At 40.0% G+C, this 21,151-nt stretch overlaps 1 protein-coding gene across 3 annotated transcripts in view; it reads left to right on the forward strand.

The window, feature by feature from the left end:
* LOC125453886 (calcium-responsive transcription factor-like) overlaps nt 1–21,151 on the forward strand; it is a 49,220-nt gene that overhangs the window by 16,984 nt on the left and 11,085 nt on the right. For all 3 annotated transcript variants that reach the window (XM_048533988.1, XM_048533989.2, XM_048533990.2), the window contains exons 6-12: nt 2,035–2,161; nt 3,396–3,480; nt 5,228–5,417; nt 7,791–7,908; nt 11,047–11,190; nt 14,219–14,458; nt 17,536–17,698. In XM_048533988.1, coding sequence (XP_048389945.1) covers nt 2,035–2,161; nt 3,396–3,480; nt 5,228–5,417; nt 7,791–7,908; nt 11,047–11,190; nt 14,219–14,458; nt 17,536–17,698 — 1,067 coding nt within the window. The remainder of the gene's footprint in view (nt 1–2,034; nt 2,162–3,395; nt 3,481–5,227; nt 5,418–7,790; nt 7,909–11,046; nt 11,191–14,218; nt 14,459–17,535; nt 17,699–21,151) is intronic.

Here is a 21,151-nt window from a genome sequence, read left to right on the forward strand (position 1 = left end):
TAAATTGCTTCAGCTAGTGCTTGATCTAAACTTTATTATGCCGGTGAATAGGTATCAAGCAAGTGTTATTTGTTGACAAGTTCATCTTTGAGGTACAGAAGGAGAGCACTCTTATCCTAGTTGAGAAAAAGTATATCATAGCTTTTGAAATAAAGCTCACTGGAGGCTAATGGCCAAATTTGAAAGGACCAGAAGGGTTATTATTAGTACATTCATTTGCCTCAGCACTACTGGATCGCAATTCTTTCAGTAAAAATAGAAACCGCTATAATGCCTCAGAGCCGTACAGCTTGGAAATGAACCCTTTGACCCAGTCTGTCCATGCTGAATATAATCCCAAACTGAACTAGTCCTACCTGCCTGCTCCTGGCCCGTATTCCTCCAGATCTTTCCAGATATCTCAAATCAATCTAGTCCCATGTATTTACACAAATATCTTTTAAACATTGTAATTGTGCCCACATCCACTACTTTCTCAGAAGTTCATTCCGCATGCAAATCACCCTCTTGAGTAAAAAAAAATTGCCCCTCATTTCTTTGTTTAAAAATCTCTCTCCTCTTTTGCCTTAAAAGTGTGCCCCCAGTACTGAAATTCCCCATTGTAGGGAAAAGATACTACCATCAACCCTATCTGTACCCCTCATGAATTTATGAAACTCTGTAAGGTCACCTTTCAACATCCTACACTTAGGTGAAAAATCTACTATTTTGGTTTATTTGAATGTAGGAACAGGTGTGGGCCATTCAGTCCTCGAGCCTGATCTGCCAATTAATGAAATCATGGGTGGTCTGTAGCTTAACTCCTTATACCTACCCTTGGCCCATATCTCGTTATACCTGTGCTTAACAAAAATTTGAGATTTAAAAGTAACAATAGGTCTAGCATCATCTGTTGTAGAAAAGAGTTCCCAACTTCTACCACCCATTGTGTAGAAGTGCTTCCTAACATCACTCCAGAATAGTTTGGCCCTAAATTTTAGACTCTGCACCACCTCCACCTCCTCCTCCCCTCTCTCCCCCCCCCCCCCCCCCAAACCCCCGTTCTGGAATCTCTAAGCGGTGGAAATAGTTTCTTTCCCTACCCTGTATTTTCCTGTTAATATCTTGAAGAGTCACAGAGATGTAGAGTACAGAAACAGATGCTTCGTCCAACTCCTCCATACCAACCAGATATCTCAAATCAATCTGGTCCCCTTTGCCAGAATTGGGCCATATCCCTCTAAACCCTTTCTATTTATAGACCCATCGAAATGCCTTTTTAAATGTTGTAATTATACTAGCCTCTACCACGTCCACTGGCAGCTCATTCCAAATGCGTACCACTCTCTGCATGAAAAAGTTGTCCCTTTATATCTCTTCTCTCTGACTTTCAACCTATGCCCACTAATTTTGGACTCTCCCACCCTAGGGAAAAGACTGAATATTCACCATATCCTCATGATTTTATAAATCTCTATCAGGTCACCCCTCAGCCTTTGATGCTTCAGGGAGTATAGCCCCAACCTAATCAGCTCTCCATAGAGCTCAAACCCTCTAAATCTGGCAACATCCTTGTAAATCTTTTCTGACCCCTTTCAAGTTTCACAACATCTTCCCTGTAGCAGACTTCAATCAAATCATCCTTTAACCTTCTAAATTTGAAACAAAACAGGCCATATTTGTATAATTTCTCTTTATTACTTTAACCCCTGAAATCTAAGTGTCGTTCTTGTAAACATTATTGTGCTCCCTTCTAGTCCAAAATATCCATCCTATAGTGTGGTGCCCAAATCTACTCAGTACTCCAAGTCTAGCCAGGATTTTGTATAGCTGCAGCAGACATTCTGTGTCCTTGTGACTTCAGTCCTTGAGATATAAAGAATTCCACTAGTCATCTTGATTACTTTCTGTACCTGTTCATGACATTTCAAAGGTCAATGCACCAGAACCCCCAAGTTTCTTGAGACATCCACTGTATTCATTGTATCTGCTGTGTATTACATCAAAGATATGCCATTTGATTGAATTTCATAAGAGTTCATTTTTTTTTGCCAGATGCAACAGATGACAAACAAATAAGTGATGAACTTCAGACAGTGACCGTAGCAGCGATAGCAGACAACAGTGGCTATGTCTTGCACCCACCCTCTTCATTAACTTTGCCCAAAAAGACCTCACTCAGGTGTGTATGAACCAAAATTGGACTGGAAAAGTTAACAAAAATTGGGTGACCTTTAGAACACGATGTTTTGGTTACAAGTTAGATGTAGTTCAATAAGAGGGAAATGCAGAAAAACAAAAGTCGCGAATAATGAATGAGATGGAGAGCGTGATGACGCAGGCAAAGAGCTTCTTTGATGTGTGTTAGATGAATTTTTCCAATAAGAATCAAGTCAAATACAATAAGTTGAAAAAAGGTGAGGAAAATAAGACAATCAAATGGTATACCAGGACAGAATATCATAAAAGGAAATCTTGTAAATAGTCTGTGGCTAGTAAAAGTTTGGGATGGAATGAAAATGATGTACAAAGATGCACTGGAAAAGGTGGCTACGTTAAGACTGCAAAAAGTTGCCTGCTTCAAATTGTTTTCATCCCAGGTCACTAGAAAGTCTTGTCATAATTCTCTAATTGTTCCTAGATGGGAACGGTGGCAGAGAATTGGAGAGTGACATTCTTTTTTTATCTGGCCAGTTGACTTGACATCAGAGGTGGCTAAGTTTTAAAACTTAATCAGAAAAAAGCTATGTATGAACTTTTGCAAGCAGGTGCCCTGTTAATTGTCTCAGTAGCAGTAAATCAAAGAAATTTTTTAAAAAGAAAGCTAGAGCCAAATCCTAATTTTCTTTTGACCCTGATGAAGTAGCTTAAAAACTACAAGTTTATCAAAGTCTTAAACTATTAACCACTGTAATTGAAGTCAGGCTCTATCTTGATTGCAATTTTACCAATTTAAAAGAAAACCTTAGCAATTTTACTCTGAATTTCTGAGATAATGATTCAAAGTATAATTCTGGATGTGCTAACAAGCTCAATGGCTTCCTTTCTGGTAGCATCATTACTTTTTACAACAGCTCTACATCCAGGTATAAAAATTAAATGAGGGCGTACCTGTCTTGATACTTATATACAAACAAAAGGTATAAGAGCAGGAATAGGCATCTGATTTGTTTAGCTTCCTCTGCCATTTAACATAATCATGGCTGATCTGTTTGTAAACTCAGTTCCACCTGCCTGCTTACCTCTGGTCATTCACTCCTTTCTTACCAAGAAATGAGCTGATGTTGCCTCAACAATATTCAAAGGTTCTGCTTCCAAAGAGGAACATTTAAGGAAGTGTTCTAAAGACTGCAGTGCTACTCACAGCAATCATGTAACTAAGTGCGTTAAATATCGTCCTTTTTTTTGTGTTTCAGAATGGTTGAAGAAAATTTTCCCGTCCCACTACAGCCACTGCCAAACAACACCCCTGCCTGGGCCCGACGACTCCGAAGCTGTGAGGTTGATTAGCACTTGCATATCTGTTTTATTCATCCATATTGCTACACGCTGCTTTTAATTTCAGTAATAGTTACTTTCAAATACTTTTTGTTATGATCAATATATACTCTTGAGGGTATCAAATTAGCTGCATTTCATTGGAAGATCAAATCTAAAATTGCTTTTAAAAGTATAAGTACTGCTCAGAAGAGCACAGACTTTCGTTAACGGCTCAGTACCACAAGTAAAGCAGACAACAGAAGTGATATAAGAGCATGTAATTTATTCATAAAAATAAATTAGAAAAGTGGAAAAAGACTTATTCTCTTTCAGATACTTTATGTTCATCTCTGGCATTTTCTGTTTTTAATACAGATTGACAAAATTCATTTCATATTTCTGCATATCCTATACCAAGGGAGAAGAGCACTCTGCTCTTCACTAAAAATTGGTACTGAAATTTTGTTGCTGGATTTGGATACTGCTGTGGCCCTCGTTGACCATGCACCATCTGAAATTAGCCTGAAGTGTGGTTCTGAACCCCTGTTGTGGGATGAGCAACAGTGAGGCAATACTATCATTTTCCCTTTTCCCTCATTTAAAAAGCAATCTGCCAGTTTGTGCTGTTATATAAAGGTGCTTCACAGCCAAAGTGGATAGTTAAATATGTGTCGTACATTGGTTTCACCCCGCAATTAGAAATTTCAATGCAAACCGGAAACATAGTATTTTATAAAATTGATGTTAGCTGGGTTGTCAATGATTACAGTTATCCGTAGTTTTTGTCTTTGTGGTTTATCTTCCCAAACAGTCCCTGTGTGATCGTAGGACTTAAACTACTGTCACTCAAGCTAGGCAAACTGAAAGAGAGCATTTCATGGCAGTCACAAGAATACAGTTGAGGGTGAAGATTTTTGGGCTTCTGTTTTATTTGTTCAAAATATCTGACCTCCTTTGTAATGGCATTTAACCATTTCAAGATTGGGTGCCTCCCCATGATTGTTTATTATGTTGTTTGAGAAGAGCTTTTTGATACCAGTCCTTAACTTGCCTTTGACCAGTTTGGACTTGTTGTTCTGTCCTATGGGCATGACTTAAATCAAAATAATGCTAAAGATTAATCTCATCTACTGTATTTAGCATTTTATATCACTGTAAGGAGCCCTCCCATCATTTAATTGCAGAGCACTATTTAGATTATTCTACTGGGCACAATTTCAAAATTTGCAGATCACAAAACACTTGAAAGCTCCTTGCAAAAGAATTGAAGATGAGATAAGGAAACAATTTTTACTGAGCAAACAATTAGGATCAGTTTGCACAGTTTGATATTTAGTGGAGGCAGATTCAGTTATAGTTTTCAAAAGAGATTTTGCTAAGCATTTGAAGACCCAAAAATAAATTGGACTATGGGCGAAGTGAGGACAGGGCAGTGGGATCAGCCAAGTTGCTGTTGTGAGATGAAAAATTGCTTCCTTTTCTGCTTTCTATGATTATTGTAGCTCAGTGATTAGAACTGAATATAAAATGCAGAAGTATAAACTGAGTAGAACAACTGACTGCCTGATATCATCAAACTGCAATTTTGAAGTTAGTGATGATGGAAGAAGTGGAGGCCAACAAGAAGAAAGCATGGACCATAGAAAAACTCAAAACATTTAACTCTGTATCTCTCTTTTTCTGTTAGATGCTGCCAGACCTGCTGAGTTTCTCTACATTTGTCGTATGTAATTGTCTTAATTGCTCACTAATGTGTTCATTATTCCAGAAAATTGGAGACTCCTATCGTGGGTATTGTGAGAGTGAAACTGAATTGGAGAATGTATTAACCGTTCACAAGCAGCAAACACAAAGTGTTTGGGGAACGCGACAGTCTCCAAGCCCTGCTAAACCTGCCACTCGGCTGATGTGGAAATCTCAATATGTACCATATGATGGAATCCCATTCGTCAATGCAGGTCAGGATAGGCTACTTGTTGCTTTCCGCCAGAGAGATTTTGTTGACAGTTATTGGGTAACTAAATATGTGTAGAAATTGTTTTAATCCTCCTGGCCCACTTAATGTATTTTCACTCACTTTCCTGGAATTCTTCCTGTTCCATCTATGTTCGTATACCTAAACAGTAGAGACCTTGGCTTTTGCCCATGTTAGCTTTGACTTAGAGTTCAACCAGAGGGCAGTTTGTATAATGCTGTAGGAAATTGTTTAGCTCATTGTGGCTGTGCCGGTTCTTTGCACAAGTTGTCATCTGTAAATGTTTACTTTTCAAATAGTTACCTACTTCCCCATAAAAATTATGTATGCTACTTCCATAACTGTTTTTGGTATGTTCATAGAATTTACATGGAAAGGAAGTTACCTACACCTTTCCATATTCAGTTGGGGCTGATTTTAACCAACTCACCTATTCAGTGAAATTCAGTTTTTATCTTAACCTTATCAAAAGTACTTATTTCAAATGATCCTATCAGATTTCATTTAAATCATCTTATTTTGCTTTAGGGCAGTAAACGGTCCAAATTTCATAACTGAAGCTTCTCTTCAGGATTATCCTAGTGAATCTCTTCCATACTTTTGCCATTCTTACAAAAATGGATGCCTAGACTTAATTGATGTAATTTTTGTTTATCACAATCTAAATTTCTTTTAGTAGGTTTAACATTACTGTTTGCATTTACACATTAGCACCTATATTTCAAATGAGTATTTATTTAAATAGCTTTACTACTGTCCATTAAAAATGTCTGTCTGGACTCCTGGGTGTCTTTGCGATTTAATCCCTTAAAATTTGCCATTTTGTGTGAATTTTTTCTCATTTTTTCTAAATTCCAAAACACATCATCTTATTTTTCTCAAAAGTAAGCATCATCTGAAGTGTGATTGCATAGTTTACTGTCCTCACTATGGCCTGTCTTGAGTTGCTCAAAGGTAACCTCATTCCCTAGTTAAGCCACTTATATGGGGGCTTGTGAAAAGTTTTAAAAATCAACCATGCATGGTTTGTTGCAGTTTGGCCACACATCTTGACTTTGGCAACCAGCTGTCCTTACTTGACATTACATCCTTCCAAGTAAGTATTTGATTAACACTATTGCTAATATTAGGCTGCCTAATCTATAGTTACCATTTATCCCTTCTTGAGTGCAAATATTAAGTACTAGTCTTATAGCAGAATTGTTACATTGATAAATGTTTAAAAAGAAATTGATGCCAGAGCCACTCTTGCTTTCTTTCTGATTTCGTCATTCTAAGATATGAGCCTTTTTGTTTTGAAATGTAATGTTCCAAATTGAAATCTGGATATGGTGTTGAATTTTGTTTGCTGATATTATTTCTGATGAAGGGTCTAGGCCCAAAATGTCAACCTTCCTGCTCCTAAGATGCTGGTTGGCCTGCTGCGTTCATCCAGCTCCACACCTTGTTATCTCTATTATGCTGATATTACTCTTCCTTGGCCTACAGATGACATTGACGCTGCAATAATTTGCAAAATGTAAAGTGTGTTCCTTTGGCACAGTATTTGAAAGCTGTTTTCATTCAATCACTCTAAAATATAGTATTAAAATATTAGCGCTCAATTTCTTGTGACAGCGTTTTGCAGTTTGCTAGATGTCCGGTGGTGTTGTAGTTTTATTTAACTAATAACCAAATGGTTCAAATCTCAGCAGGACAAGTTGTGAAATTGAAATTAACAAAGTGGAAAAAATGATCATAGAATTTACTAGCATTTGGTTAAAAACCAACATGCTTCATAGGCTATCTCATTTTTAAGAAGTTAGATAAGTACCTGTGGGAGAAGGGAATGAAAACAGAAAATGTTGGAAGTATTCAGCAGGTCTGGCAGGTTCTGTGTAGAGGGAAACAGTTAATGTTACAGGTCTGTGATCTTTCACATGAGCACCTAGACCTAAAATATTAATTGTTGCTTTCTGTATAGATGTTGCCAAACCTGAGTGTTTCTGGAACTTTCTGCTTTTATTTCAGGTTTCCAGCCTTTGTAATCCTTTGGATTGGAACAACATTTTGATGCAATCGGATATAGTGTGAAGGGGTTGGGTGTCTCCTCTGGAGTGTCAGCATTGGCATAGATAAGTTGATCGAAAATGTCCTGTTTCCATGCTTAAACCTTATTCTTCCCTAAGGCTTTTAACATGCTGTCAATCCTTTCTGTAACCCCTGGGGGCGATATTTTTATCATAAAGCTTGGGCAAGTGTTATACCTTCATGGTTGTGCTTTCTGGCAACACGAATTTTAAGCCAGCTGTTGTTTTCAGTTTACAGATTTCAGGAGAGTGTAATTTGGCTCACCATGTACATATGCTCCTTACAGGAAGCAGGGCTATTGTCATGGAGTGCCAATTTGGGCCAAGGCGCAAAGGAGTTCAACCTAAGAAAATAGAACAAGAGAGCATCTCAAATCAGTATTATAAGGCAACTTGTGCTGCACGGTAAGAATCCCTTTTGAATAATACAAATAAATATATATATTTTAACAAAAACAAAAGTTGCTGGAAAAGCTCAGTGGATCAGGCAGCATTTGTAATGAGAAATCAAAGTTTTGGGTCCAGTGACCCTTAGAAGGCTGCCCTGCTGTTCTGAGGAAGGGTCACTGGACCTGAAATGTTAACTCTGATTTCTTTTCACAGATGCTGCCAGATCTGAGCGTTCCTAGCAATTTCTGTTTTTGTTTTTGTTTTTGATTTACAGCATCTATAGTTCTTTTGGTTTTTTTTAATATTGTCTGAAACGACAACTTTTGTGGACTTTTGGAATCTACTTAAATGCAGTGTAGCTCAAAAGACTGGAAATAGGTTGCTACATTCACTGGTTTTGTTGAGTATGTCAAATTGAATATTATCCCAATGTTGCTAACTTAGCAGACTGCTCAGCCAATATCCAGTGCTGACGGAGCAGAAATTTCCTCCAGTTAAATTTTGGGAGACAGAAGATATTGTTTGCAGTCCTGGCTCCCAACTCTATTGCTGGGTGAACAGCTTCATCCCTCTTCCTCTCCTTGTCTCTCTCGTGTGATCTCTCTCTTTCTCTCTCTCTCTCTCTCTCTCTCTCTCTCTCTGCCACCCATCTGAGCTTGAACCAGTCTGTTCATGATTTTATAGTTGCTTATGACCTTGAATTGAACATCTGACTGCATGTTTGCAAATCACTAAGATCATGATTTTCACCTCCAGAACATCGGCACCTGAGCTGCTGCCACAGCTCATACGCTGCTAGATCATGTATTTTCTGCCTTTAGACTTGACAATTGCAGCGCATCTTTGACTGTGATCTTGCTTTCTATCCTCTGTAAGTGTGAGGTTTCCCAAAACCATGTTTCAGCTGTCTTAATTCATACCAGCCTCCTTCACGTGACTGGCTTCCATTGGCTCCTGGTCAAGAAATATGCTGATATTTAAAATTCTCAAGTCAGGTGTGGCTTATTTGGTAATGGTCACTTCTGAGTCACCAGATTCTGAGTTTGAGCCCTATTCCACAGCTTCAGCTGCAAGTAGCTCTCCTTGTCCTTAGAATGGAGACAACTGTGCTAGGCTGTGTTTACTAATAATGTTCCTCGTTGCTTTGAGAATCTGTTTGTGGAAAGCTGCCTGAATCTCACCAGCCCTTGTGGGTCTTGTAAAATGGGCAATTCTGGGATATTAATCCAGCCATAATGATAGTGTTGTACATTCAAGTTAAGATTGTGAGCGACATGGACGGGACCTTGGAAGAATTATATTTCCATGACATTTATTGAGTAACCAAAGTGTATGGTTATTTTACTGAAGTTGCAACTCAAAGATCACAAATTCAAATCCCACCTGGGAGATTGTAAATTTTGACTTCATAGAAGGGAACTTTTAATGACTCATATAATGGGAACTGCAGATCCTGAAGAATCCGAGATAACAAAGTGTGGGGCTGGATGAACACAGCAGGCCAATCAGCATCTTAGGGGCACAGAAGCTGACGTTTCGGGCCTATACCCTTCATTAGAAAAGGGGGAGGGGGAGAGGGTTCTGAAATAAATAGGGAGGGGGGGAGGTGGATCGAAGATGGACAGAGGAGAAGATAGATGGAAAGGAGACAGACAAGTTAAAGTGGCAGGGATGGAGCCAGTAGAGGTGAGTGTAGGTAATGACTATCCTGTTTTGTAATTCCAGTCATAAATTATGTGGTAGATTCTTATTTCCCATTAAATTGACGTAACCAGCAATTCACTTGTAAATAATTTAGTGCAAAGTTACAATAATAAATTTGTTAATTGCTTGCAAGAGAGTCACGTTGAGGTTTTTCAACTTGTCTTCAATGAATCGATCTAACTGTCATGGAACCAAGTTTATAGAGTGTTGAAAAGTTGCCTGTCTCTCATGTTTTTTGGATATTTATGTTTATCACGAATGTTGCTACATTAATGAATCAAAGCTGTGGCATACTTTGCAATGTTCTCATGACAATTCTTTCACCAATTTTTTTTCTGATTGTCTAGTCGAGTGAACTTCATCTGTAGTTGAATTGATCATACGGTGAAACTTGCTACAGCATCATCCTGTGTTTTATTTATACGTTGCCCAAGTATTTAAATTTCTTGCATCACCTAGTTTCAGATTTCTGAATTTTAAGAACTTAAATTTAATAAGTTAAGTAATTTGATATCCAGTTACCCTTAGACAAACATATTTAGATGTACAGTTGATTGAGGGGGGTGGTGGGGGGGGTGGGGGGGGGGGAAGAGAAATAATCAGTGTTTCAAAGTTGATTTAAGGTTCACGCCACATTTGAAGGTCTGGGCAGAACAGCCCTTAAAGTTTACTTAGTTGGATTAAAATTGTTTACAAACATCAACCTCATATGCTGAGCTAATAATCTAAACCTAACCAAGCACATAATAAGGCCAAACTTCTACTGAAGCCACAATTTAAGGTGCAAGATGAAAACTGATATGTCATTTGAAGACCCTATGCACAACACCAGAAGGGTGTATACGTGCTTTCTCGATTTTGAAAATATTTAAAAGATTTTGTCCCCTGTTAATTCTGTTCACAACCCCTGATAACTTCATTGTGCAGTAGTAGTGTTCTATCCCAGATCAGGAGGCCTGGAATCAAGTTCTCCCTGCCCCAGAGGTATAAAATCATAGAATCCCTACAGTTTGGAAACAAGCCCTTTAGCCCAAAAAATCCAAACCAAACACCATCCCACCTAGACTCATTCCCCTGTAACCGACCTAATCTGCACATCCCTGAACACAAAGGGCAATTTAGCATGGACAGTGTACCTAACCTGCATGTCTTTGGACTGTGGGAGGAAACCGGAGCACCCGGAGGAAACCCACGCAGACACAGGGAGAATGTGCAAACTCCACACAGACAGTTGCCCTCGGGTGAAATCGACCCCAGGTTGCTGGCGCTGTGAGGCAGCATTGCTAACCATTGAGTCAATGTGCCGCCTCAAATGTACTAACATCTCTGATCAGGTTGATTACAAAAGTAGGTAAATTGTTTTAAAGAAAAATTAAAACTAAGACAGCTTTTAAGAACTGTTGTTAGTATTTCAGAATGCAACTTATCTATTTTTTTATTATACTCCAGGATCTACATTAAAAAAGTGCGGAAATTTCCAGAATACAGGGTTCCCACAGATCCTAAGATTGATAAAAAGATTATTCGACAAGAACAGGAAAAGGCCTTCAATATGTTGAAGAAAAATGGATTTGATGTCGGAGGAGTTGTCAGGTAGAAATTTTGCTTGTTTGTGTGGAAGAGAATTGGTCTATGATTAGTTTATTGGAATTGTCATTCATGGCAATCTGTTACTTCATTTGATTCATCATTTATTTTGTTAAACCCTTGATTGTTATTTGAAGTCTTCTGATATCATTATGTAATTCATATGTATATGAAGGCTTTAAGTACTAAAAAAAGGTTGTGTTTGCGGGAAGATTTTATTTTTCAATTACAATTTTCTAAAATGAGGGGCAGGGGTTTACTGTGGACTTCTGAACCCTGCAGCCAGGCTCAAATGAGGGCAAAAGCCCCTACACATTGTGGAAAACAGACATTTGTTGCGCTTTTCTCTGATCTAACCATAAGTGACCAAAAAGCAGGTTTACCATCTAATTAAGGATGGCTGGTGGGCCCCTTAGCTGGAGAATCTAATAGGCCTTCCAACTTGAAAGTAGCAACAAGTTACCATGGTGAATAAGTGAGGGAGAAGACTCCCCCAGATGGAGCTAACCTTTCTCCAACTTTTTCCACACTTAAAATAAATACCCTTTGCAACTAGGCCAGCACTACGGTGATCAGTCTCTCCTCATTGTGACCATTGCTGGTGCTGCACCTAAGCTGGCAGGAGACAGATAGGCCTGCCTGACGCACCAACTTGAAAATCCTAGCCAGTCTCAATTTACAGGTCTCTTTCGACCTTCAGTGGCTTAATACACTAGAAGCTGCTTGCCGGCAGGTTGCTGTATCACCTGCAGGAGAATGGCCTGGAGTGCTGTGGGACCAAAGACTGGTGATGCAAAATTCTGTGTATCTCCCTTCTCCACTATTGCCAGCACCACCACTAATAATTCAGACTAAAAAGCCAAACTTGGGATTCTAGGCAAAAGGTAAGGTTTTCATCCCATGTGTATTTTTCATTGGGTACTGTAATTAGGGGCTGGACGATTAATCCATAGGCCCAGGCTAATATTCTGGAGACATGGGTTCAAATTGCACCATTGACACGAGCTTAAATTTAGTTAATGAACTTGAGATGAAAGCTAGTCTCAGTTTTGTGATCATCATTGTCCAAACCTGCCTTTCTGATTCGTTAATGTCCTTTACGAAAAGTAATCTGTCTCTCTGGCTTTCAAATGATTCCAGGCCCACAGAAATATGTTTGATTTAACTGGCCTCTGAAATGGCCTAGTAAATTACTCCATTCAAGAGCAGTTGGGAATGGATAACAAATGTTGGCTTTGAACAAAGAGAGATGTTGCTGGAAAACCTCAGAAGGTCTGGCAGCATCTGTCAAGAAAAAAAATCAGAGTTAACGTTTTAGGTCTGGTGACACTTCCTCAGAACTGTTGACCTTGCTTGTGCTGCCCATGTCCCATAATTTTTCTCTAGAGAAAAGGCCTTGATTAATGACCCACACGGTTGAGCTCAAATTTCACTATAGTGACTTGGAAATTTAAATTCAACAATTTATATAGAAACTAGAATGGAATGGTGAGTTATGTCTAGAATACTGGAAACTGACAAAATGTTGTGAAAATGATTCTCGTTGCTAATGTCCTTTTAAGGAAGGAAAGCTGGCATCTGTACACATTCTGACCTATATCTGATTCCAAAGCCACAGCAATATGATTTGACTCCAACATTAATGAACCAAGAAATAAACTATTATCATCCCAGGGGTGTAGCAAAGCTGAATGGCGGGTGTCTTTTCCTTGGGATGGAGAATTTCGAGACTAGGAGGAATATTTTGAAGTTGAGAGGAGAAAGATCTAAACAGTGGGGCAATTTTTTTTAAACACAGCAGTTCCTGTGTGGAATGAACTTCAAGAGGAAGTGGTACATTTGGATAAGTACATGAATTAGAAATGTTTAAATGGATATCGGCCAAGCCCAAGCAAGTGGAACTAGTTTAGTTTGGCATTATGGTTGGCATGGACTGAAGGTTGTTTGAGTTTATGACTCAGTGACTCAATAACTATACCATTCAATAATTGTTGGTTAAAGTTATGTGTTAACACTTCTCTTTAGGTCATGCATTTCTCAGTAATGTTTTTGCAAATATGTTCCTTCAACTCATTTGCCACTATTTGACAGTCTCTTAAATACACCAAATAGTGTTATAGTTCCCATATTGTTTCTTAACTTCAAATCCTTGATTTGACCCCTTGAGGGTTATTTCTAGCAGTGTAATAAAACTTAACTGACTTTCCTAACCCCTCCTTTCCTAAATTCCTTATGCCAATGACTACTAAACATCAAATTCTCTCGAGTCAGGTCTCGTTTATCATCAGTCCATCTTGTTTGTACTTGTAGCTCATCAAATCATATTTTTGCATTTACATGCTTGCACACTGTAATCTTGAAGTTCTTTGTAGTTTTCATGATATCTCCTCAATTTTTTTTTAAACTGTTTTCCCCCTGGTCCTCCGCACAGTTGGGTGTCTACTTGTTATACTATATCATAGTGCCCAGCTCCTGATTGAACAAATTTAAATCACCCCAGTAGCACTAATTTATTTGCCCACCAAGGTATTGGCACTACTTCTGCGTTTGTGCAACCAGTCATGCCTGAACACAAAACTTGTTCCAATATTCCAGGAATCCAAATCTCACTTGCCTGTGCCATGACTGTAACAATGCATTGACCTGTCATGTCCTCTGACTTTTATTCTGCATGGCCTGTTTCATTTGGGGTAATCCAACAACTGCTATTTTTAAAAATATTTTCAAAATTGCTTCATGGAACTTAAGAAACCTTTGCTTAGGTTAGAAAGGGGAACTATTGCATTTAATCATAGTTGAGTCACAAGGTTCATATTCTCTTAAGAATTTGAAAAGATCACACTCCGCTTTGCCGAATGATTGCAATTGTCAATCTCTTTCAGCCTGTGGGTGAGCTGATAAAATTATTTAAGATTTATAGGGATTCTAACATGGGGCTGATCACAACCCCAACATAGGGTTGCTCCCAGAATTCTGTACTGACCATTGATGGGTTTTACCCACAGTGTTATTGACAATGTTCATCTTGCCACAGGTGGTACGTACAGTTACCCACACCACAAGCTCACCAGTACCATGACCAAGATGGTTCTTATTTACCAATGCCTCCACCACCACCTCTACCATCATTTGTTTCTGTTGAAGAGGACGATGTTGGAATGATGGATGAAAATGGGATATTGCCATCACGTCTACACCCACGTGTTACTGAGAAGATTAGGGAACTGGTCGCTCAGGGAATTGACCAGGTGTACATGGTCCGGAAGCAGTTAAGGTTTGTTTTTGATACACAAAACGTTTTGCTTCATATTAGAAAATGTGTTTATAAATCAGTGCAATAATGCAAAGTTTCATGTCACCACATAATATAAAGAATTCCATATTAATAACTATTCTGAGTTATACAGAAGACTTGTATTATTAAATAGAAGTGGCAGCTTATTTTCCATAGTCACGATACAAAAGGCAGCTGAACCAGCTTTAAAATTTTCAGATAAATGACTTGTGAATTGTCATTTTTTGCTGTTATATTTTTAATCATTCTTTTAATATATTACCTTGAGTAGAAGTCTAGGGTTCCTAGGCAAGCTTAGGAATTGAATTTATAGTTTATGTTGAAGTGGATTTTATTGTGAACAAGATGTATTTTTAAAGGCACATGCATGGAAATGTGATTCAAAATGTTTACATTTTGTTTCCTGATGATTTTCATTTATATAAAGTTCTGATGCCATTTGAGTGGGGGAGGAAGCGATTGGAAGAAAATGCCAACCCTTGCATTGTGAGAAATGTGGATTAAAAGCCACGCAACTGATTTTTTTTAAACTCATTCATGGGACATCAGCATCCCTGCAAGATCATCGTTTTTTGCCTGTTCTTGATTGTCCTTGAGAAAATGATGCTGAGCCATCATCATCCAATCGCTGTTGCTTATGTCTTCTATATAATTGAGGAAGGAATCCTAGGATTAGGACTCTGACAAGTAAGAATCCTAATCCTAGAACTCCTTCCTCAATTATATAGAAGACATAAGCAACAGGGATTGGATGATAGTATCAGAGATAATGGGAACTGCAGATGCAGGAGAATTCCAAGATAATAAAATGTGAGGCTGGATGAACACAACAGGCCAAGCAGCATCTCAGGAGCACAAAAGCTGACGTTTCGGGCCTAGACCCTTCATCAGAGAGGGGGATGGGGTGAGGGTTCTGGAATAAATAGGGAGAGGGGGGAGGCGGACCGAAGATGGAGAGTAAAGAAGATAGGTGGGGAGAGTATAGGTGGGGAGGTAGGGAGGGGATAGGTCAGTCCAGGGAAGACGGACAGGTCAAGGAGGTGGGATGAGGTTAGTAGGTAGATGGGGGTGCGGCTTGGGGTGGGAGGAAGGGATGGGTGAGAGGAAGAACCGGTTAGGGAGGCAGAGGCAGGTTGGACTGGTTTTGGGATGCAGTGGGTGGGGGGGAAGAGCTGGGCTGGTTGTGTGGTGCAGTGGGGGGAGGGGACGAACTGGGCTGGTTTAGGGATGCAGTAGGGGAAGGTGAGATTTTGAAACTGGTGAAGTCCACATTGATACCATATGGCTGCAGGGTTCCCAGGCGGAATATGAGTTGCTGTTCCTGCAACCTTCGGGTGGCATCATTGTGGCAGTGCAGGAGGCCCATGATGGACATGTCATCTAGAGAATGGGAGGGGGAGTGGAAATGGTTTGCGACCGGGAGGTGCAGTTGTTTGTTGCGAACTGAGCGGAGGTGTTCTGCAAAGCGGTCCCCAAGCCTCCGACCCCACCACACCCGGCACCTTCCCCTGCAACCGCAGGAAATGCTACACTTGCCCCCACACCTCCTCCCTCACCCCTATCCCAGGCCCCAAGATGACATTCCACATTAAGCAGAGGTTCACCTGCACATCTGCCAATGTGGTATACTGCATCCACTGTACCTGGTGCGGCTTCCTCTACATTGGGGAAACCAAGCGGAGGCTTGGGGACCGCTTTGCAGAACACCTCCGCTCAGTTCGCAACAAACAACTGCACCTCCCAGTCGCAAACCATTTCCACTCCCCCTCCCATTCTCTTGATGACATGTCCATCATGGGCCTCCTGCACTGCCACAATGATGGCACCCGAAGGTTGCAGGAACAGCAACTCATATTCCGCCTGGGAACCCTGCAGCCCAATGGTATCAATGTGGATTTCACCAGTTTCAAAATCTCCCCTTCCCCTACTGCATCCCTAAACCAGCCCAGTTCGTCCCCTCCCCCCACTGCACCACACAACCAGCCCAGCTCTTCCCCCCCACCCACTGCATCCCAAAACCAGTCCAACCTGCCTCTGCCTCCCTAACCGGTTCTTCCTCTCACCCATCCCTTCCTCCCACCCCAAGCCGCACCCCCATCTACCTACTAACCTCATCCCACCTCCTTGACCTGTCCGTCTTCCCTGGACTGACCTATCCCCTCCCTATCTCTCCACCTATCTTCTTTACTGTCCATCTTCGGTCCGCCTCCCCCTCTCTCCCTATTTATTCCAGTTCCCTCTCCCCATTCCCCCTCTCTGATGAAGGGTCTAGGCCCGAAACGTCAGCTTTTGTGCTCCTGAGATGCTGCTTGGCCTGCTGTGTTCATCCAGCCTCACATTTTATTATCTAGGGATTGGATGATGATGGCTCAGCATCATTTTCTCAAGGACAATCGGGAACGGGCAAAAAACGATGATCTTGCAGGGATGCTGGCGTCCCATGAACGAGATTTTTAAAAAAAATTGCGTGGCTTTTAATCCACATTTCTCACAATGCAAGAGTTGGCATTTTCTTTCAATCGCTTCCTCCCCCACTCAAATGGCATCAGAACTTTATGTAAATGAAAATCATCAGGAAACAAAATGTAAACATTTTGAATCACATTTCCATGCATGTGCCTTTAAAAATACATCGCACATTCAGGAGAAAAAAAAATCAGTTAACAACTGTTTTGTACTCTGAAATGAACTGTTTCCTCACAATTGATTATGTTTTCCACCAACGGTACTGAAATCAAAACAGGAGAATTCATAATCGGTCAAATAAATGCACAACAGGCCAGTTGTTAACCAATATGTTAGTTAATAATTTTGAAATATTGTTCACTTTTATTTTGCTATAGGCAGCCTATTGAACCTAAGATGGTGTTCTATTTGATCATGATTACACTTGTCAGGATGAACTGTGTTTTTCACTTCAGGTTTTGTTGACTTGGTATTTGTCACCAGCGTGCACAGACTGTAATGTTGTTTCATTATCTGATGTTGAAGTACTGAACTGTGTCTTATTTGATGCAGTAATCTGGACTGTGTTTGATCATCTGTTTTTCTTACAGAAAGTTTGTGGAAAGGGAATTATTTAAGCCTGATGATGTTCCTGAAAGACACAATCTGTCCTTCTTTCCAACTGTCAATGACATCAAAAACCACATCCATGAAGCACAATTAGCACTGCAGAGAGGCGAGTTGGAGTATATATCCGGATCAATGACTGCAGCGGTAAGATATATGTTTGTTTCAGTGTGCTGTTAACTATTTGACCTGGAGCAGGGGAATGGGTGGGTGTGACCATCTTCTATGCTCCATTGGTGTTAACGGCAGCAGACTTGTACTTTTGCATTAGACCTGAGAATTTTAATCACTGGTTATGAGTCATTTTGGCTAATTAATGGACTCATTTAATTTGTTGAGGTGTTTTGTTTAGTTCTTCTGTTTTTTCACTTAATCAAAATATTGTTTGAAACTATTTATGGTTGTTGTACAGGTGTACAGCAGCATCTGTAATTTGCATTTAGGTATTTAAAATGTATAATTGCTTCAATGTCCAAACTCTACTGCTGTGATGTCACCTCTATGTCTATGAATTGGGGACTGAGTTGTTGACTGTTCCATGGTTAGTTCTGGATGTCCGCAGGAGAGTTTTGAATTTTCCATTCGAGGACCATGTTTTCAAGCCTGCTATTGTTTGGTTTAGGGTTGTCTATGACATACACAAGTCAGCAAAACCAGCGACCTTTTGGTATTGATTCTTACAGAAAGTATTTGTTTGAGATACTTTTTCTCCAATAAGCCTGGCTTAATGGAGGATGATAGCATCATGCCAAATAGATGAGGGAAGCAACAGCGCAGGCATTTAAGGCGTTGGATTTGACTTGTGCATTCCAGTGACATACCAAATTAGTGTTTGCTTAGATTGTGATTTCAAATAAACCTGTTGGACTACAACCTGGTGTTATGTGATTTTTGACTTGCCCACCCCAGTCCAACACTGGCACTTGCACGTCTTCACTTGGATGATATCAACCAAGAATAAAAACAAACTTGTATTTATACAGTATCTTCAATGTAAGTACCAATGAAGTACCTTTAGAAATGTCTTGAAGGAAGGACTGCCTTCAGGGAGGAAGAGAGGTGCAAAGGGATTTCCAGAGCTTAGGGAGCAATGACATGGTGGAGTAATAAAAATTGAGAATACTCAAAGGCTAACATGAGATGAGTGCAGATACTTCAGAGGATTGAGAGGTTGGAAGAGGTAATAGAGATAGGGAGTGGCAAGACATGGAGAGACCTAAAAATAAGAAAATTTAAAATCGAGGCTTGTCAAGCTACCAGTCAATTATAAGTGATGTGGCAATGCAGGAGCAGAGTTTGCATATTGTCAGGTTTTTTACAGTAGGCAGAATATGGGAATTCAGTTCAGAGTGTATTGAAGCAAGTCAAGAAAAAATAAAGATAGGGCATTTGTGGTGCAATAGTGGTGTCCCTATCTCTGAACTAGGAGAACTGGATTCAAGTACCACCTGCTCTAGAGGTGTATAATAACATCTCAGAACAGGTTGATTAGAAAATATCTAGAAAAAACAGAGGCATGAATGAGTGTTGTAACAGGCTATGAGTTGAGGCAAAGGTGAATCGGACAATGTTATCTGGAAAATCCTAGTTATGGTATAGATATGTGGTCAGATACTTTATCTTGGGGTGAAATTATCATCGAGGTTTCAAGCAGTCCGTTCAGCCTCAGTTACCAGGGAGAGGAACAGAATTTGTATAAAGGGTATAGTATTTGTAATAGGGACTGAAGTAAATGACTTCAGTCTTTTCAATATTTAATTGGATGAAATGCCTCATTGTTCAGGACTAAATGTCTCATACATTTTCAACAGCAGAGAATCAAGAAAGGGGGTGTTGAGAGAGAGCTGGGTATGGTCAGTGTACTTGCAAAAGCTAACTCTGTTTTTAGGAGATGCCATTGAGTTGGCATCCTTAGAAGGAAGGGCAGGGAATGATCTTGGGTTATACCAGATGTAATAGAATTTGTGATAATAGAATAAGAAAATATACTGACTGTAATTTGATGGACTAAGATTGAAGCAATTGATTGCAGTCCCACTCAGTTTGGCACAGGTGGCCTTTGGAGGAGGATGGCATGGTCAACAGTTAAAGGCTGCAGAGAAGTTGTAAATGTTGAGGATGGTTAGTTTGGTTGAGAATTGTGCTATGGCAGGTCTAGGAAAGATAGTGGACTATCCGGTATTCAGTGACTTTGGGAAAGAGAGTTAGTTTGGAAATTAGGTAGTAATTGCAATGATCATGGGTTTTTTTCTTTTAATTTGCGAGGAGTAGTAACAGATTTAAAGAATAGGGTGACAGCACTTGACAACTATTAACAATATTGGCCAGGCGGGAAAGTTGGGTGGTTGCATTACTGGGGATTGTGTTGATGTGGAAGGAGGTGCAACCAATTGACAAAATGATGACAGAAGGCATGAAGAGAAATTGTAAATAAAGATAGAAGTTCAGGGCTAATTGGGGGAGCTTTAGGCGATGTTTGGACCAGCAGACTGGTGGAAGGAGAGAAAATAGCAGTACCAAGTTATTGTATTGTCTTTATTTTCATGGCAGTTAAATGTAACTTGTTCACGTGGGTTGTTGGAGGTAGCGGAGAAGGTAGGAAGGATTTAAAGAAGATCATTTTTGACGAGGGTATACTAGAAGTAAGAAATTATCTTTGCTTTCCAGGATGATCCTGAAATAAATGAAAGCAATGTCAGCCAATGAAACCAATGTTTCCTAATGTTTCATCTCATCCAGCCAGACCTAACAGTGAATGGTGAACCAAACTGTCCGTCATCAAATCAAGCATGCTACTTTGGGCCCATTCCAGTCTAATGGAGTACATAGGGATGTTGCTGATATCTAAAGCACAGATCATACTCCCCAGCTTGTGCTGGGCAGTTTCTGGAACTGGCTGGTCTTCATTATCTTCATTGGAGTGTCGTACTTTTTCAGATGGTCCTGGAATGTTCATGCTATTATTCAAACTTCACTCTGAAATATTTCTGAATGTGGGTACTGTACAATATTGCAATGGAAGGTCAGTTTCAGGATGCATTTAGTGTTCTTCCTGTCAAGGTGGAATAATTGTGTTTTTGAGGGCATTGAAGTGTCTGCCTGTGTTGCTAATATAGAGTCATCTACCTGTGCGAATTTCTGCAAAGTTGTTCTATGATGTCTTTCAAAGGCATTGAAGATCATCTGTGTAGTTACTGAACCTTGTGGCAGTTTGGTCTTCCAGAACCATAGAACAGTACAGCACAGTACAGTACAGGCCCTTTGGCCCGCAATGTTGTACTGAACTTTTACCAGAAACCTAGGGTCTATCTAACCTCCACCGCTACCTTATACTATCATCCATAGACCTATCTAATAGCCACTTAAATGCCCCTAATGAGGCTGACTCCACTACCCTCTGTGGCAATGCATTCCACGCCCCTGCCACTCTGAGTAAAGAACCCTCTGATGTCTCCCTGATATCTACCTCCTTTCACTTTAAAACTATGTCCCCTCATAAAATCTACCTCCACCCTAGGAAAAAGTCTCTGGCTGTCTACTCTATCTATACCTCTGATCATTTTGTACATTTTGGTCATTTTGGTGACCTGATTTTCAAGT

This window comes from Stegostoma tigrinum, chromosome 7, assembly GCF_030684315.1.
Source record: "Stegostoma tigrinum isolate sSteTig4 chromosome 7, sSteTig4.hap1, whole genome shotgun sequence".
Taxonomy (NCBI): Eukaryota; Metazoa; Chordata; class Chondrichthyes; order Orectolobiformes; family Stegostomatidae; genus Stegostoma; species Stegostoma tigrinum.